The sequence below is a fragment of the Peromyscus maniculatus genome, chromosome 4, assembly GCF_049852395.1.
Source record: "Peromyscus maniculatus bairdii isolate BWxNUB_F1_BW_parent chromosome 4, HU_Pman_BW_mat_3.1, whole genome shotgun sequence".
Lineage (NCBI taxonomy): Eukaryota > Metazoa > Chordata > Mammalia > Rodentia > Cricetidae > Peromyscus > Peromyscus maniculatus.
Window position 1 is genome coordinate 67,693,070 of NC_134855.1, and position 18,793 is coordinate 67,711,862.

Sequence of the window (18,793 nt, forward strand, 5' to 3'; positions counted from 1 at the left end):
CAGAGAAAACTTTAGATCTACAAAAACAGGAATGGCCATGCAGAGAACTAGGTAGTTGGATTGCCTAGATCTGTGTAGTAAAAACAAGGATTGTTCTTCATTTTATACAATTTCGTCTATTGATGTTTTGGCCTCGTTTCTAAATTTTACTGCTCTTATATATATTGTTAGTACAAATCAAAATAATAGAAAGAAGAGATGTAAATACAGAATCTCTTCTAGCAATCAGTGAAAATTTTCAGTGATATTTTTAGATAAGAGGATCAGGAATAGGTGAAATCCCCATTTAAGATGCTCCTAGAGAGCCGGTGGTGGTGGTGGTGGTGGCGCACACCTTTAGTCCCAGCCCTCAGGAGACAGAGGCATAGGAATCTTTGAGTTTGAGGCCAGCTTGGTTTACAGAAGGAGTTCTAGGACAGCAGGGCTACACAAAGAAACCCTGTTTCCAAAAACAGTAACAACATAAAAAGATGCTTCTAGAGGAATTGTAGTGTCCTGTGGTTTGTTTTGTTTTTGTTTTTTCGTCTATGCATTCATAAGCAGAAACCAACCTTACATCTCATTCCTCTGAAGCCATACACATTATTTTTGACAAGATGTCTCACGGAGACCTGGAACTCCTGGATGAGGTTGAGTTTAAGTCCCAGGGATCCACCTTCTCGGCTGCAGCTCTGCTGAGATTCCAAGCAGGCACCACCACACCTGCCTCTCCTCTCTCTTTTTTAAAACAGGGTCTCACTATGTAGTCCTGGCTGGTCCTCAGACTCAGAGAGATCCATCTGCTTCTGCCTCCCAGGGGCTGGGGTTAAATGTGTGCGGGCACACCCAGGTTTGTTTGTTTGTTTTTAAAACATGGTTGCTGGGTTGAACCAATTTGTCATGCTTGCACCACAAGCACTTTACTGACTGAGCTATTTCCTGTTCTTGTGTTTGGTTTTTTTGTTTTTTGTTTCTTAAATCATCTCATATGTACAGGTGTTTAACCCAAAATTATGTCTTGGCACTTTGTGTGTGCCTTGTACCTCACAGGCCAAAGAGTGTGTCAGAGTCCCTGAAATCTGCAGAGGGTTGTGAGCTGCCCCGTGTGGGTGCTAGGACTGATCTGGAAGAACATCCAGGGCTCTTAGCTATCTCTCTAGCACCCTCCCCCCTTTTTAAATAAATGATTGGGTTTTATAGATCCTTTGTCTATCCTGAGACCTAATTAGCTGTTCAGAAGAGTCACATAGTTTCCCACTTCATAAAAGAAGATACCTTTTTTACTAAGTCTTAGTTTTTTCTCTCCTTCCTTCTTTGCTTCCCACTTCTCCCTCTCTTTCTTCTTGCCTTTCTGTTTTCCTTTTTTGTTTGTTTGGTTTTGTTTTTCGAGGCAGTTTCTCTGTTTAGTCCTGGCTGTCCTGGAACTCCCTCTGTAGACCAGACTGGCCTCGAACTCAGAGACCCACCTGCCGCTGCATCCCCCAGTGCTGGATTAAAGGCTCGTGCCACCTCTGCCTCGCTTCTTTCCTATTTTTAGTGATACTGGGAATTGAACCTAGGATTTGCATGTAACTTCTACTACTACCGAGCCATATTCCAGCTTGTTTTTGACCAGATAGCACTTTGTAACCCAGGTTTTGGTCTTAAAAATGTGATCCTCCTGTCTTGGCCTCCTGAGATTGTAGACTGGTGCTATCAGGAGATTGGTGGCAAAGACCTTGTCTCAAAAAAACAAAACAAAAAAACCAAAGGCTCTTAGCTGTTAAAGTGACGTTTGAAGGCAAGAAGACTATGGAGTGATTTTAAGTAACCCTTTGAAAATAAAAAAAGTAGGAAACTTTTTGATAGCATAAGAGCCAACTTTGTCTTCTTCCTATCAAAGTATATAATGGCTTATTTCAGTGAAATGACTAAGGTAATGCTATCCTGTCCCAACATTATTTTGTGCCTGTTTGGCCACTTCTCAGCCTTCCACACCCAACAGCCACATCAAATACCTTGCTGATGATTCTAGGACTGTCCATGACCTTGGCCATGGTTCAAACATTATGCAATATCTGGAAGATGCCACTGAAGCTTGCAAAGAAAGCAGATGTTAGAAGGCCACTCTAAATCCCTCAGCTGATGTAGCCCTCCTGGCACCCTAATGTAATTATGGCTCTGTCTTTGAGAATGCTGTACCCCTGAGCTTGGGCACCGAGAGACTTTCTGGAAGTGCAAGCCCACTCTTGGTCTGGCTGTTAATAAAGGACCCAAAAGTTTTAATTGGCTTAATCAGCATGGTTGTCAGTGACTGTCTCAATCAAGAGGCTGAGGCAGGAAGATTGGGAATTTGAGGGCAGCCTGGTGGAACCCATCCCTCTAATATACACACCCCATTTCCAGTGCAGAAAAAGTGCTTTGTTCCATTCATATCCCAAATGACTGCTAACATCATTACATACCATTCGATGACTAAAATACAAGTCCACGGATTACAATGGTAATTTTAGAGCATAGCAAGAGTAAGGGGTTCCCACTATCACATTTCAGAAGTTTATTTTCAGTAGCAGTGAGTGACAAGTACTTCTCATAACAGGTTATGGCTTTTTCTTTGTTTAGTAGATAATGAACTGAGGCTTGATTTTGGTGAGTGGATGACTCCCTTCCGGACCACTCTGCTGTCTTTAGATTTCTTGAATCAGACCATACTGTTGTCAAACTCTCTGTACAGACAAGGAAAGTATGACCTTGAACTCGACACCCTCTTGCCTCCACCTCTTAGGTGCTGAGATTACAGGTGTGCACCACCACACTGGGATTCTTGACCATAACTTCTCATTTTTATACATCCCCAAATTGAATACTGTGTAGTTAGCAATTCTTAAGTGTTGTTTGTTTGTTTGTTTTAAACACTTCAATGTCAAGCATTAAGCTATTTTGTCTTATTGTTGATGAGAAACACAGTTGGTGCTGTCTGGTAAAAGGTAAACCTTGAGCCATTTTTGTGTGTGTGTGGGGGGTCATTCGCTGTTGTTTGCTTGTTTTCTTTTTTTCAAGACAGGGTTTCTCTGTTCTGTTTCCTGTTCTAATTACTCTGTAGACCAGGCAGGCTGTCCTCAAACTCAGATATCCATCTGCCTCTGTCTTCTGAGTGCTGGGATTAAAGGTATGAACCACTATCCAGCTCACTACACCCATCTTTAAAACCATTTTTTTTATTAAAAGAAAACTGAGGGTGCCATCCAAATTGTTCTGTGGGTAAAGGTGATTGATGGCTGCCAAACCTGACACTCAAGTTCAGCCCTCGGAATCCACATGGTGGAGGAGAGAACTGACTCTTTGAGGTGTCCTCTGTCCTGGATAAATAACACACGCACGCTAAATAAAGTGTACTTCTTAAAAAAGAAAAAGAATCTGGAGGTATTCACACAGTAATAGCATATGCTTAACATTTGTGAGGCCCCCAGGTTTAATTCCTTGTACCACCCAAAAAATAAAAACAGAAAAGTCATGCCATAAGGAGGCAAATAAGTTTTAAGGTTTACTTCATTTTTAGTCCTTGCTCATTGTTTCAGTGTATAGTAAGCATTATGTCACTGAAGGTGGAGTGAATTTCTTCATAGTGAAGAAATTTCTAGGGGCAAAGGATTTGAATTAAGAATTGGTATCCTTAGCTGGGCAATGGTGGCACACATCTTTAATTCCAGCACTCAGGAAGCAGAGGTATATGAGTCATTGTGAGTTTGAGGCCAGTCTGGTCTACAGAGTGATTTCTAGAACAGGCTCCAAAGCTACACAGAGAAACCCTGTCTCAAAAAACAAAAAAGATACCCTCACAATATTCTATCTTTAAGCTTAATATAGTTCTAATTTTAGTACATTAACAAAAGCTGTTGATAACTACTTTAACCATCCCATTGGTTTTCTGAATTAAATGTTCATGTAAACATAAAAAATACCAGCTGGGGCTAGAGAGATGACTCAGATGTTAAGTACACCAGCAGCTCTTGTAGAGGTCCTGAGTTCAGTTCCCAGCAACCACATGATGGCTCATAACCTCTGTAATGAGATCTGGTGCCCTCTTCTGGCCTGCGGGCATACATGCAGGCAGAACACTGTATATATAATAAATAACTAAATCTTAAAAAAAAAATACCAACTGGATTCAATTTATAAACAAGTAGAAGCATGATTGTAATAGACATGTGATGCTTAAACTGGGTTTTCTGTTTAGAAGTTTTGATTTTAACATTTTTTAAAACGATGTATTTTTATTATTTATATGTGTTTGTGCCTGTGGAGGCCAGAAGGAGGAGGCCTTCGATCCCTTGGCACTGCAGTTATGGTTTGAGAGCCACCTGATATTGGCATCTGACCCCTGGTCCTCAGGATAGAACAGCAAGGAGCCATCTCTTCAGACCTTTTGTTTGTTTGTTTTTTGAGATGGGCTCTCTGTGTGTTTTAGGCCAGCTCAGACACAGTTTCCCAGGAGCTAGAATCACTGGCTTGTGCCACCATGCCAGCTAAAGCAGCTTTAACTTTTCTGTGCTTAAGCTAAAGAAAGGACGATCCGTGTTTGAGACACAGTTTCTATGTTTGGGTGAAGTTAGGGCTTGGGATTCAAGCATGCTATTTCTTACTTGATGCTAATTTATCAAGCTTAGCGTGTGTGTTCCTGTTTGGTTTGTCTTGTCTTTGTTCTTGTTTGTTTGTTTGTTTGTTTGTTTGTTTGTTTGAAACAGGATCTAATGTATCCCAGGCTGGCCTGGAACTTGCTGTGTAGCTAAGGATGACTTTGAAGTCACGGTCTTCCTATCCCACCTCTTAAATACTGGACTGGAATCCTAGGTGTATGTTACCATGCCTGGTTTTATTCAGTGGGATGGAACTTGGGGCTCTGTGCATTCTAGGAAGCATACCTCAACTGAGCAACACCCCTAGTTCTCCATCGAATGGAGTTTAGTTGAATAACACTTACACAAAGTTTAGATAATTGATTGCTTTTGCGGGTCACAGATTACATTATTAACCCTGGCCTGGGGTGGTCCTTTGCATCTGTCTGATTAGTAGCATGTTAATGTCATAAAAGCTGACATAGTCCATTCACTTTGTATTATAGCTAATTTAGTACAAGAATGTTTAATTCTTAAGTTAATAATCTTTGCTGTTTATTGTTTTATTTTACCTTTGGTGTTCTGATGAAATCTTGATGTACTGTTTTATAAGACAGACTTTGAGGCCGGGCGGTGGTGGCACATGCCTTTAATCCCAGCACTTGGGAGGCAGAGCCAGGAGGATCTCTGTGAGTTCGAAGCCAGCCTGGTCTCCAAAGCGAGTTCCAGGAAAGGTGCAAAGCTACACAGAAACCCTATCTCAAAAATCCAAAAAAAAAAAAAAAACAGACTTTGTAGCTATATACATACTCTTTGGTCAAATTTTTTGTCTGAAGGTTGGTATATAACTAAATTCATATTACTTGATGCCAATACAAAAAAAAAGTTAATGAGTCATTTGAGTTCTTTAGCTGAAAAACTGCATTCATATTTTCTGATAAATCTTTTTCTGGTGTCTTTTTCTTTAACAATGAGGAATGTCTATATAAAAATGGTGTGAATCATCTTAATATTCTTTATACAATATATTACCTATGTGTTCCCTCAGCAAAGGCATCTAAAAGCCAGGTGTCTGTTGCTTGTTTGGGCTTTACCTCGTCAGGTGTCAAGTATAAATAAATAGCCTTCTCCCTAACCTTGAGTCTTTCATAATGGAGCCCTTATTTAACCCAGTTTTGATAGGTGGCTGCATCTGGATATTTACTCCATCAGAAGTGAAACTTTAGATTCCTAAAGGTCTTAAACTCTTATTCCACCAAGGATTCTTAGTTAAATAGACAGCTCTAGGCTAGGCATCAGACCTGGTCTCCTAGCTATGGCCTGGCCCCTGACAGTTCTATCATCCTGAGATAATCCATTCCTACCTGGGTTTCATTACCTCCAAAATGAGGAAGTTGAACTAGATGATTTCTCATGTTTCTTCTACTCCTAGATGCTATGATTTTTAGGGAGAAAATCCATAGTCTCATATATTGTGAACCATCCCTATTGACGATAAAGAGGGATGGGGAAGGCTACAAGTAAGTACATCCTCCTGTTTTCTCTATCCTTAGAAAGCTTTACCCCGTGGGGAAACAGCAGTGCTCAGTCAGTGTTTGTGAAGTTTGAGAAAATTTAACTCAAGCTAAAGCAACAGCAGTTTCAAAACCTCTGCATCTCTGAACACCTTTTTTGAAAATCTCAATTATCATTTGCCTTGGCATTTGTCCTAAATTTCTCTTCACTCATCACACAAAGAACTATTACCTTCCCTCTTTGTTGCTATGATTAAGCAAATGTAATTTACACATATAAAGGAATGAGAGGCATCTCGCAAATCCATTTTTAAAACCTAGTAATCCAGGTTAATCAAAATAGATTGTTGTTTTTGTTTTCAATGGATTTTCACTGTGGCATCCCCCACTTAACCAGTTCACTGAAAAAAAATAGCAGTCGTAATAAAATGGAATCAGCATTACAGATATACATGATTCAGTTATTTCACTTTTGAAACAAAGACCCCAGAGAATTGCTGCCTTCTCGTATGTTGAAATAAATGAAAAAAAAAAAAAATTCTAGGGACCTGAAGCTGTTAAGAGCACATACTGCTTTGAGAGAGGACCTGAGTTTGGTTCTCAGCACCCATGTTGGGTAGCTCATACCTGCCTGTAACTCAAGCCCCAGGATCCAATGATTCAGTTCCCTTGGTCTTCAAGGGTCCTGCACACACAGACACATACCTAAGCACACACACTTAAAAATTAGGTCAATTTCCAGATTACAGATTTGAAGGACAGAATTGCTCATTGTTTTATCTACAAATCTGAATATAAAGAATAAGGCTAGTATAATACAGCTAGGGAAAGTTCTCTCAGCATCATAAATTAACCTTTCCATAGAAATGATTTCTAAGTTGAACTGCTGGGTGTTTCAGTGACATTAGTGGCTAGCCATGAGTCAAATTTTAATTATGGAGAGCCAACTAGTTCCTGCTGTTTGAAACTACTGTGCACATTTGTCCTAGGTTGATACTGATGTCTATTCTGCTGATCTAGTCAACATTAACATGAGTATTAGCTGTGAAGGATTTGTCTTGATTTTTCCCTGACTACTGTCTGTTTTCCAGGTTCTCTTTGTAAAGAATCATTTTCTGGTCAAGTTTCTCCATCACTCATGCCACTCACTCCATTCTGGACCCTCCTTCAGTCAAATGTACCTGTGCTTCAACCACCATTACCTCTGGAAATGCCACCACCCCCACCTCCACCCCCAGAATCTCCTCCTCCTCCTCCTCCACCTCCTCCTCCACCTCCTCCTTTAGAAGATGGTGAGATTCAGGAGGTAGAAATGGAGGATGAAGGAAGTGAGGAGCCTCCTGCCCCAGGAACAGAGGAGGACACTCCTTTGAAACCTTCAACACAGACCACGGCTGTAACGAGCCAGGTAATGATGTCTGTGGCTTTCTGGATGGTAGTGGGCACTGGACATGACTGACATGCTTTACTTTAGAAGACTGGGGTTTTTTTTAGGTCTGTAATTGCTAACCGGAGTGTTTGTGTTTCAGAGTTCAGTTGATTCTACCACCTCTAGTCCTCCATCCACTAAAGCAGTCAAGAGAAAGGCGGCAGAAATGAGTACTGCAGTGGTCCAGAGATCAGCTACTATTGGTAGTTCTCCTGTTCTCTACAGCCAGTCAGCAGTAGCTGCAGGTAAGCATCATAATTAAAGGAGTTTCTTCTCATTGAGCATGTTTCCAGCAGTAGATGCTGTAGGTAGTAGAAAGCTTTTGATTGAAAATACTACTTAGAGTTCTTTCTCCTAGTTACTCAAGACTACCCTTAAACATTTGTCCTTATCCTACAGGAGTCTTTTCTGTTTTAGCTTACTGCTTGGTTTGGTTTGGTTTTTCAAGATCAGGGTTTCTCTGTAGCCCTGGCTGTCCTGGAATTCACTCTGTATAGACCAGACTGGACTCAAACTCAGAGTTCCACCTGCCTCTGCTTCCAGAATCCTGGGATTACAGGCGTGCACTGCCATTGCCCAACTATGATTTTGCTTTTTTAAGACAGGGTCAGCCGGGCAGTGGTGGCGCATGCCTTTAATCCCAGCACTCGGGAGGCAGAGCCAGGTGGATCTCTGAGAGTTAGAGGCCAGCCTGGGCTACCAAGTGAGCTCCAGGAAAGGCGCAAAGCTACACAGAGAAACCCTGTCTCGAAAAAAACCAAAAAAAAAAAAAAAAAAAAAAAAAAAAAAAAAAGAAAGAAAGACAGGGTCTCAGTAGGTCTAGATGGCCTGGAACTGACTAATTTTGTAGATCCTCCTAGGTACTGGCATGAGAGGCATGCTCCACTATTTGGGGTTTTCTGTACATTTACATATACCAATTCTTTTTACATTGAAGTACCTTAATCTGTAGATGTTCAAATTTTTATTTAATTTTTTTTTTGTTTTTTGAGACAGAATTTCTCTCTATCCCTGGCTGGCCTCAAACTCGGAGATCTGCGTGCTTTTGCCTCCCAAGTACTGGGATTAAAGGCGTGGCCTACCCTCCCCAACTACAAAATTTAATATTTGCTAGTAGCAGCTAGGGCACAGTTTTCACAGAAGTACATTGAGATCCTGTGGTGATTGACCCCCTAGTTTCCTCTCCTGTCTTGTCACAGTGTCCTTTATAGTGTTGCTTTATGTCTCCTGCGTCAGGTCACCAGGCCATGGGGGTTGCACACCAGGCTGTCAGCGGGATGGCACAGCAAGCAGCAGCAGTCAGCCATGCGGCAGCAGCGGCGGCAGCGGGCTTGGGCCATCAGGCCAGAGGGATGAGTCTGCAGGCAAATTACCTTGGCCTGGCAGCAGCGCCCGCAATTCTGAGTTATGCTGAATGTCCTGTCCCCATGGGAGTGACGGCTCCATCATTGCAGCCAGTTCAGGCTCGAGGAACGCCAGCAGCACCCGCCGCCGTCGTGGACCCACCGCCGCCTCCACCCCCACCACCTGCACCTACACCTACACCGCCACCGCCACCACCAGCTCCCAAAGTGCCACCGCCTGAGAAGACGAGGAAAGGAAAGAAAGATAAAGTGAGTCGTCATCGTCTTTTTTAAGGGTGATGATAGTCACATAGCAAAATTAACCATTTTATTTTTAAAGGATAAATAAATTAATAAAGATTTATTGCCGGGCAATGGTGACACACAGCTTTAACCCCAGCACTTGGAAGGCAAAAGTAGACAGATCTCTGTGAGTTCCAGGCTAGTCTGGTCTACACAGTGAGTTCCAGGACAGAGCGAGCTACATAGTGAAACTCTGTCTCAACCCCCTGCCAAAAAATTTATTTTTATGTGTGTATTTTGCCTACATGTATATCTGTGTATCACCTGTGTGTTTGGTGCTCACGGAGGCCAGAAGGAGGGTATCTCATCCCCAGAACTGGCATTACAGGTGGTTGCAACTCACCATTTTTGGGTGCTAAGAATCAAACCCAGGTCCTTTGGAAGAGCAACCAGTGCTGTTAACTACAGAGATGTCCCTCTATTTCCCTTCCCCAAGTAACCATTTTTAATCTTGTCTTTAAAAATGATTCATCTGTTTCCTTCTGTTTATGTGTATGTGTATATATATGTGTGTGCCTGTGTATACACAGGCACCTACAGAGGCTAGAGAGAGCATCCGAGTCCCTGGAACTGGAGTAACGGGTGGTTATGAGCCCCTGATATGAGTGCTAGCAACTGAACCTAGTTCCTTTCCAAAGAACAGCAAGTGCTCTTAACTACTGAGCCATCTCTTTAGCCCCCATTAAGAAATGTTTATACCTGTATTAATACATAATGTATTTTGAGCATATTCACACATACCTATTACTTTTTTTGTATTCCCCCTCCCAACTTGTAGCTAGAGTTTTCCTGCCTTGCCCACAGTCAGGACAAATCTTTGTCATCCGCCAGTCCCACAGCCGCTCAGACCCAACCAAGTAAACACAAAGACTTATATTGCTTACAAACTGTATGGCTGTGGCAGGCTTTTTGTTAACTGTTCTTTTATCTTAAATTAACCCATTTCTATACATCTATACCTTGCCACGTGGCTGGTGGCTTACCAGCGTCTTCACATGCTGCTTGTCCTGGCGGTGGCTGCAGTGTCTCTCTGCGTCAGCCTTCCACTTCCCAGAATTCTCCTCTCTCCTTGTCCCACCTACTTCCTGCCTGGCCACTGGCCAACCAGTGTTTTATTTGTTGACCAATCAGAGCAATTTGACATACAGACCATCCCACAGCACCAACTCGTCTACATTCTTTTTGTTTAACACACACACACACACACACACACACACACACACACACACACACACACACCTGCGTTCTGCTTGCATGTCTTTTTTTGTTTTCAAGACAGGGTTTCTCTGAGTAGCCCTGGATTTCACTTTGTACTGGATTAGCCTCACACTCAGAGGTCCTCCTGCTTCTGCCTCTTGAGTGCTGGGACTAAAGGCATGCACCACCACACCTGGCTTTATCATTATTCTTTATAATGACCCAGTGAACTTTATGGTGTACAGGTGCATGAGCACTTTACCGGTGCCTCTGCCACCAAAAACCCGTCTCTCCCTCCTCGGTCAACCATTAACTGTGTATAAATCCTAGGAAGGGTGGGGCCCCATAAGCCCCTGCCTTCTTCCTGAGAGGCTCTTGTTGATAGGCCTCATCTTGTGAGGTCAGTAGAGTTCCAGCCACGTCATGCCCGGAGTCAGCGCTCCACGCTCTCTGCACACACACACACACACACCACTTGCCAGTTTTTCTGCCACTTCCATGGTACATGGCAGCCTTGGAGTTTCTGGATGCAGCCAACATGGCATTTCTTCCTGGGTTTCAGGGAAAGAAAGATCTTGATCTCCAGTGTAAAGATCTATCTTTCCTTATTTTTGTATTACATTCTTCTGATCTGTAACTTTGTTTTAGGCAAAGAAAAGTAAAACCAAAATGCCCTCTTTGGTTAAGAAGTGGCAGAGCATCCAGCGGGAGTTAGACGAGGAGGACAATTCGAGTTCCAGCGAGGAGGACCGGGAGTCCACAGCACAGAGGCGGATCGAGGAGTGGAAGCAGCAGCAGCTTGTCAGGTACGGCGGGCGCCCACGGGAGGGAGGGGCCGCGCTGTGCTTGGCTGGGGGAGGCATTCTTCACGTCACAGTCCTTCGGGAAGAGTGTATGGCTCCTTGACTGAACCTTGAAACATTTTCCTGAATGGACGTGAGATCCAGTTTTCAGTTTCAGTTAGAGTTTTTATTTCTAAAGAAAAAGTCCCGTTCTCTTTCCAGTGAAGTAATAATATGTATATTGTTTTCACAGTGGCTTGGCAGAAAGAAATGCTAATTTTGAAGCCCTTCCTGAGGACTGGCGAGCAAGACTGAAGAGAAGAAAAATGGCTCCCAACACATAGTTTTAAATTAAAAAGAATTTTTTTGTTTGTTTGTTTTATGTTCAGAGTCTTACCCAGTTTTCAACATTGTCAAAGGAACTGTAAACGTTAGAAGGAGGAACATACATTTCCTGGGCAAGAACCCGTGCATACAAAGTTGTCCGTTTATGAAATGTAGTTTTTCTGTTTGCTGAAGATGAGGTGATTAGAATTGCTTTGCCCTGGCTGTTTCTTTTTACACTGGCAAACTTAGCATGTTAGGTATGAGTCAGTCTTGAGGAAGCTGTGCGTCATGGGCATGAAACTTCTGTGTAGGACTCGCTGGCAAAAAGGGCTTTTCTGCCCAGTAGAGGCTTGTTTAGTTCCTAGTGTGACACTCTCCTTACCGTCTACTCCAGAACAAGTGCAATTAAGAAGGCAGCTCTGTATCCTGTCTTGCTTGACCATCGGGATCTTTCTGACCTCCTCCTCGAGTCTGCTGCCCCTGAAGTGTTGAGACCTGTGCTGATGGCCACACTTTCTCAGAAGTCCTGCAACACTCATTTACACCAGGTGGCATGTTTATATACGGGCAGGAGTAGCAGCCGCAGGTATTCAGATCCTTGATTTTGAGAAATTCCCCCTAAGTATATGGTAGTGAAATAAGCCACTTTGTGTATTGTCTTCATTGTCTTACCCACTTCAAAAATTCACCTTCCTTCTATGTGTGAATATACTCTCCATAAGATTCCAGTATTTAAGAAGCAAGAAGCAGTTCACTGTTGTATACTTTCTATTGTATCACAATCAGGAAAGGTCACTTTAAACTGAGGAAAAGGCAAATTGTGTCCTAACGCTGTTTGTATTTCTCCAGTTTCTGACATTGTAAATTTGTATATATGCACTAATAAAGCTCTTTTTATACTTGTGATTGGTTATCCTGCTCCTCTAAGTTACATAACCAGGACTTAGTGTATGTCCATTCTTAATTGTTCTAATCAAACATGGTACAAAGCATACACTGACATTTGAACATCAGAAAAAAGGAGCGTCTTGGAGCTATAGGAAGACAGGGTTTTATAAACAAACAGGCCTCTCTAAACAAGATGGTGCCACGTGTGACTTCTGCTTCTGGCACTTACATCCAATTAATAACTGATATTTGACCTACCTAAGTCCTGGGAACAAGGTCATATGGCAAAAGTTTTTTGGGGGGCAAAGGTGCTTTCTAGTTTTTTTGTAAGTAATATAAAGCTGATTATGGAAAATAATAGATACTTATGATTATAATCACAATAGTTAACCAAAGACAATAGTTTGGATTTTATTCTAGTATATTCCTATGCAGTTAAATTTTTTTACTTTGTATTACAGTGTATTAGATTTTATTTATCATGTGCTAATGTTGAGATGCCCATTTTGTACATAAGATTGTTTTGTAATTTGCATAGAGTTAAATTTCTACAAATAAAGATTATCAACTAGCTATTAAAGCTTTTGTCTTAACTAATTAACAGTTTCCCAGGAGTGTAGGAGGCTGGAGAGCACCAGCCTCCTTACCGCCCTGCAGTTGGGCACGTAAGGAACCTGACTGACCAGGTCTGGGTGGTTTGAGCGATTTGCCACCTTTTTTTTTTTTTTTTTTTTTTTTTGGGTGTAGAAGATCTTTTTTCCATTCTAGCTGTGAAGTAGAGAATTAAGAGTAAAGTGTTCAGTATCTGGCCTGTGCCATCACTAGTTGGGATGACGCTCTAGTCTGCAAATCTGGCCTGTCTGAAGAGCTTAGCAGATTCTAGCCCCAGCTTCTATGAGGCTAGATCTCTAACACTTTTTGTTAGAGATCTATTTATGTATAGGGTGTTGTGTCCGCATGTGCATCTGCACACCACAAGAGAGCATGGTTCCTATAGGAGCACAGTTACAGATAGTTGTGAGTGAGCCGCCTTGTGAGTGCAGGGAATTGAACTCAGAAACCAGTGCTCTTAGCCTCTGGGCCCTCTCTCCAGCCACCAGCAGGTTCACTCTTAAGGTAGGACATCCTTAACACAAGCCCTTGAACGAGTCTCAAAAACTAACAGGGCTGGAGAGATGGCTCAGTTCTTGAGAGCACTTGTAGCGCCTGCAGAGGACCCACATCGGGCTCAAAGCCGCCTGCAACTCCAGCTCTAGGAAGATCTCTGACCTCAGTGGGCACCTGCAGTCACATGCACATACAAACACAAAATTAAAAACTTTTTAAAAAGAATAAGGGCTGGTTAGCCTAACACGTTTGTGTGTGCCCTGGAACCCACACAAAGGTGGAAGGAATTGACTCCACAAAGTTCTTTGCCTTACATATATGTCCACATTGAAACACAATAATATGAAAAGAGGGAGGTGGCCGGAGAGATGGCTCGGGAGTTCCAAGTACTTTCTGCTGTTTTCAGAGGGCTAGCAGTTCAGTTCCCAGCACCCAGTTCCTACTTCAGCTCATAACTGCAGGGAACTCGCTCCCTGGGGATCCGGAGCCTGGCATCTACAGGCATATGCATGCAAACACATACACAAGGAGAGAGGAAAAAATTTTAAAGGAATAATTTCTATTTTAAATCAATTCAAATCAAGAAAAAAAATGGAAAGGAAGCTATTTTAAATTTATCAAAGGTAGAAGAAATGATGTAAACTAGAATGAGTCTTGATTCCTAGGACTGACCTCTGCTTTCCCTTTTTAAATAAAGTTTGCTTGGTTGCTACAGCTCTATCCCTCCCCACCCTTAGCCCCCAAAGGGAAGGAAGCTTCAGTCCCCTTGAACAAAGTAAATTACTAAAACCAGAAAACTAAACTAAAGCTAGAAAATAGGGTGAAGGCTCCTGGCACTGTACTCCTCAGTTCCTAGACTGGGTCTGCAAAGTTTGAGATGAATGAATAAATCGGTGTGTGAAACTGCAACCTGACATGCCAGGGCTCGCAGCATCCGTAGGATGAGGGCGGGGTCCTGCCCTCCTTCCGCTTCTGGCTCCTGGTTGCTAAGCTGCCAGGGTCGCGCGGAAAGCTCTAGCAGGTGAACTGAGGGATGGGCCTGCGAAAGGGCCCTGACAAGGGATCACAGGCGGGAAGGGGGTGAGGAGGGCAGGGGGTGAGGAGGGTGGGGGGAGGGTGAGGAGGACGGGGCGGGGGCGTGAGGAGGGCAGGGAGTGAAGAGGATGGGGGGTGAGGAAAGTATGGGGTGAGGAGGGCAGGCGGTGAGGAAGGTGGGGATGAGGAGGGCGGGGAGGGGGAAGGAAAGGAGGGGGTGGGAAGTGCAGGGGGTGGAGGGTAGGGTGACGAGGAGCGTGGGGCCAGTCCTCTGCGACAAGGGTGGCAGTGGCGGGGTGTGGGAGCCCCCTCCCCGCTGGCTGAGGCTTGCTGGGGGTCGGGGGAGCCGGGGAACAAGTGGCAGCCTGCTGGGGTGGGGGGAGCCGGGGAGCGAGTGGCAGCCTGCTGGGGGTCGGGGGGAGCGAGTGGCAGCCTGCTGGGGATCGGGGGGAGCGAGTGGCAGCCTGCTGGGGGTCGGAGTAGCCTGCTGGGGTCGGGGGAGCCGGGGAGCGAGTGGCAGCCTGCTGGGGGTCGGGGGAGCCGGGGAGCGAGTGGCAGCCTGCTGGGGGTCGGGGGAGCCGGGGAGCGAGTGGCAGCTGCCGGCTCTGGTGGGGACTTCTGCTCCGCCCTCCTTGGGCTTCCCGGACGGCGGTCCACACCTCCGGGCGGGATGCTCAGACTTGAACGTTTCCAGGGCCTTGGCTTTCGACCCCTGACCTTTCCTTTTCAACTGCTCTGAGGCGACTCTGCACGTGCCTCCTCCAACCCGGTTCCTTTCCTTTTTCTGTGGCGTCCTGGTGTCCGGCATGGGGCCTTCGAGGGTCCCGGGAGGTCTGCAGGACGAGGCGCGGGGACACGCAGTGCACCCCGACTCCTCAGGTGCGTGCTGGGAACCACCGTCCGCTCCTTCCTAGGACGCTGGGTTGACTAGGGTTTCCCTGAAGTCCTGTGGCTGTGAAAGGGCAGGGCCGGCAGATCTGGTGTTCTTTGGCGGTGCTGTGTGGTTGGATGGGTTTCTTTTCACTTTTCCGGCTGTGATTTGAGGGTTCTGTGTAATCATCTGCCCCTTTGAAAATCAGGCAGAGGTTGCAGCTGGGTGCGGTGCTATTGACTGGCCTCCGTTATCCTATTCGGCAGGACCATGTTCCCAGCGTTGGAGACAGAGATCAAGCCGGAGGTCGGTACACTCCCCTTTCCAATAACCTCACAGAAACCCAACCCTAGACCCTTTCTAAAAGGTTCATTGTGGTGGCATGCTATTCCAGCTGGAGGTTTGTTTTGTAGTTGGCTTTTTGGAAGGAAGGTGGGTTCTATGACCTTGCTCTGTAGCCCAGGTTGGCCCCAACTCACTGTTACCCATACTAGCCTTGAACTTGCTCCTCCTACCCCTGCTTTTCTGGTGCTGGGATTGCTAGTGTGCTCCACACCTGCTGGTACCCCAGATCCGTTAGAGAGCATGATTCCCAAGATGAAATAATTCGATAATTGCATGGATTTCGCTTGTTTTGTTACTGTATCCTGTGAGGCATGTTGGGCACTTTTTGCTAAGAATTCAGCGCCATCTGAATGAAACGTCCTGCTTGAGAATGCCTTTTCTTTCACAGACTCTTTCTGATCCCTATGAGGATTTTATGCACCATCACCTCCAGTATTATGGATACTTTAAAGGTAATGCTTCCTTCTTTTCCAGCATCACCGAGTTGAACTGCTGCATCGGCTGAAAGAACTGTGCTTGGATAAGACTAGGTGATTAGTTGAAAAGTACTTCCCACCCCTATTGAACTGCTGGTATCCCCTCTGTCTAGGGACAGACTTGCTATATACAAGAGTACAAATGCCCCTTCCTTTAGTTGACTGGCCTTCTTTCCTACTGGAGCAGCGATAACTGTCTTCTCTGAATTGCCGTAGGACATTAAAATGGTTTCTAATTTGGATGACTCTCACTCCGTGGTCCAGGAAGGCAAGGAGCTCACGCCCCTGTCTTAGACACCGCTGTACCCAGCTTTATAGTCTTGCTGTCTGGAGAGTCATTAGCTCCTTTCTCCATGTTCTTCAGAAGCACCTTGCCTCTTCTTGAGACTTTGCTTTTCTCGATTCTTTTTTCCTTTTGGTTCTCAAGATGACCTGTGTTCAATACAGTATGCTATGCAAGTCTCCTGCTAAGATCCATCTCAAGTACTCTTTATGTAAATTTTAAAATTAGTTTGTGATGTTAGAAAAGCATTAGGGACGGAGGGTCAAGCTGATAGAACACTTGTCTAACATTGCCCAGGGGCTACATTCAATCACCGACACCTTGAAATCTTTTATTTTTAATTAATTAATTACTTATTTACCTGTTGATTTCTTTTTGAGACAGTCTGTATATACCAGGTATATAACCATACTGACCTTTCTTGTTTAAAGTAGAGTTGGAGTTTATTAGGAAAAATGTTTTTTGTTTGTTTTTTGTTTTTGTTGTTGTTGGTGGTGGTTTTTTGTTTATTTGTTTGTTTGTTTTTCTCTGTGTAGCTCTGGCTGTCCTGGAACTCACTTTGTAAGACCAGGCTGGCTTGAACCTGCCTCTGCCTCCCAGATGCTAGGATTAAAGGCGTGCACCACCACTGCCAGGTGTATGGGTGTTTTTGCCTACGTGGATATATGTGCACTGTGTGTGTGTGTGTGTGTGTGTGTGTGTGTGTGTGTGTGTGTGTGTGTGTGTGTGTTTGGTACCTGAGGAGGTTGGGGCCCCCAGGAACTAGAATATAGATGGTTATGAACCACCATGTAGGTGATGGAAACCAACTTGGTTCTATGAAAGAGCAGTAAGCACTCTTAAAACTTCTGGGCCATCTCTCCAGCCTGTTTTATTATTGTTTTAAGACAAAATCCTGCCATGTACCCTGGCTGGCCTGTAATTTACTAGGTAGACAGAGCTGAAATCCTCTACCTCTACTTTCAAAGCATTGGGATTACAAACATGTGCCTCTATACCCAGGGTATAGTTACAGATTTTGTATAGTATTTCCATTTTTGTATTATTATGTTATCTTTTTTTTTTTTTTTAAAGACAAGGTTACATCCTAGAGCTGCGGCATGTTCATCTAGGCGAGCCTCAAACTTGCAATCTTTCTACCTCTGCCTCCTACGTTGTGTTTGTTACTTTCCTATTGCTGTGATTAATGCACTATGGTAGAGCGCTTGCTTAGCAAGCGCAAGGCCCTGGGTTTGGTCCTCAGCTCCAGAAAAAAGAAAGAAAGAAAGAAAGAAAGGAAGAAGGAAGGAAGGAAGGAAGGAAGGAAGGAAGGAAGGAAGGAAGGAAGGAAGAAAACGGAAGGAAGGAAGGAAGGAAGGAAGGAAGGAAGAAAAAGAAAGAAAGAGAGAAAGAGAGAAAGAGAGGAAGAAAGAGAGAAAGAGAGAGAGAAAGAAAAGCAAGCACTTAATTGGTTCCAGAGAGTTAGAGTCCATGATGATGGAGGAAAGGCATGGCAGCGGGAACAGCTGAGAACTCACATCTCCCAGAGACAAAGAGCACATCAGAATGGCACATGTCTTTTAAAATCTCAAACTCATCCCCATAGACACGCCTATTCTAACAAGGCCACACCTCCTAATCCTTCCCAAGCAGGTCCATGAAGCATTCAAACACACAAACCTATGGGAGTCATTCTCATTCAAACCACCATGCAAGTTAAATGCCTTTAAAAAAGATTTATTTATTTGTGTGTGTGTCTTAGGGTTTCTGTTGCTGCATTGAAACACCATGACCAAAGAGCAAATTGGGAAGGAGAGGGTTTATTGAGCTTACACTTCCACATTGTAGTCCATCATTGAAGGAAGTCAGGACAGGAACTTAAACAGGACAGGAACCTGGAGACAGGAGCTGATGCAGAGGCCATGGGGGGATGCTGCTTATTGGCTGTTCCCCATGGCTTGCTAAGCCTGCTTTCTTACAGAACCCAGGACCATCAGGGCCTAGTGACACATGCCTTTAATCCCAGGATTTGTGAGGCAAAGGCTGGCAGATCTCTGAGTCCAAGGCTAGCCTAGTCTACACAAAAAAGAACCCAGGACCACCAACCCAGTAATGGCACCATCCACAATGGGCTGGGCCTTCCCCCATCAAGAATTAATTGAGAAAATGCCCTACAGGCTTACTTACATCCTGATTTATAGAGGCATTTTCTTAATTGAAGTTCCTTCCTTTCTGGTGACTTTATCTTGTGTCAAGCTCACATAAAACTGTCCAGCACAGTGTGTTTCCCTGCATGTGTGTATGTATGCTATATACTTGTCTGGTGCCTTTAAAGGCCAG

At 44.1% G+C, this 18,793-nt stretch overlaps 2 protein-coding genes across 56 annotated transcripts in view; both read left to right on the forward strand.

Moving 5' to 3' along the window:
- Fnbp4 (formin binding protein 4) overlaps positions 1-12,375 on the forward strand; it is a 30,812-nt gene extending 18,437 nt beyond the window's left edge. For 3 of the 6 annotated variants that reach the window (XR_013050582.1, XR_013050583.1, XR_013050579.1), the window contains 6 exons: positions 6,007-6,094; positions 7,180-7,496; positions 7,618-7,762; positions 8,754-9,130; positions 11,009-11,166; positions 11,396-12,375. Coding sequence is in view for 1 of the 6 variants with exons in the window: in XM_006984388.4 (XP_006984450.2) it covers positions 7,180-7,496; positions 7,618-7,762; positions 8,754-9,130; positions 11,009-11,166; positions 11,396-11,486 (1,088 nt within the window). In the remaining 5 variants the exon portion in view is untranslated. The remainder of the gene's footprint in view (positions 1-6,006; positions 6,095-7,179; positions 7,497-7,617; positions 7,763-8,753; positions 9,131-11,008; positions 11,167-11,395) is intronic. The other 3 variants (XR_013050580.1, XR_013050581.1, XM_006984388.4) reach the window with 1 other exon arrangement.
- A 2,061-nt stretch (positions 12,376-14,436) lies between these two features.
- Positions 14,437-18,793, forward strand: part of Agbl2 (AGBL carboxypeptidase 2) — a 56,227-nt gene continuing 51,870 nt past the window's right edge. For 32 of the 50 annotated variants that reach the window (XM_076569863.1, XM_076569876.1, XM_076569885.1 and 29 more), the window contains exons 1-4: positions 14,479-14,544; positions 15,194-15,378; positions 15,579-15,676; positions 16,104-16,167. In XM_076569863.1, coding sequence (XP_076425978.1) covers positions 15,641-15,676; positions 16,104-16,167 — 100 coding nt within the window. In that variant the 5' untranslated portion in view covers positions 14,479-14,544; positions 15,194-15,378; positions 15,579-15,640. Of the gene's footprint in view, positions 14,545-15,193; positions 15,379-15,578; positions 15,677-16,103; positions 16,168-18,793 lie in introns of all 50 variants that reach the window. The other 18 variants (XM_076569864.1, XM_076569877.1, XM_076569893.1 and 15 more) reach the window with 5 other exon arrangements.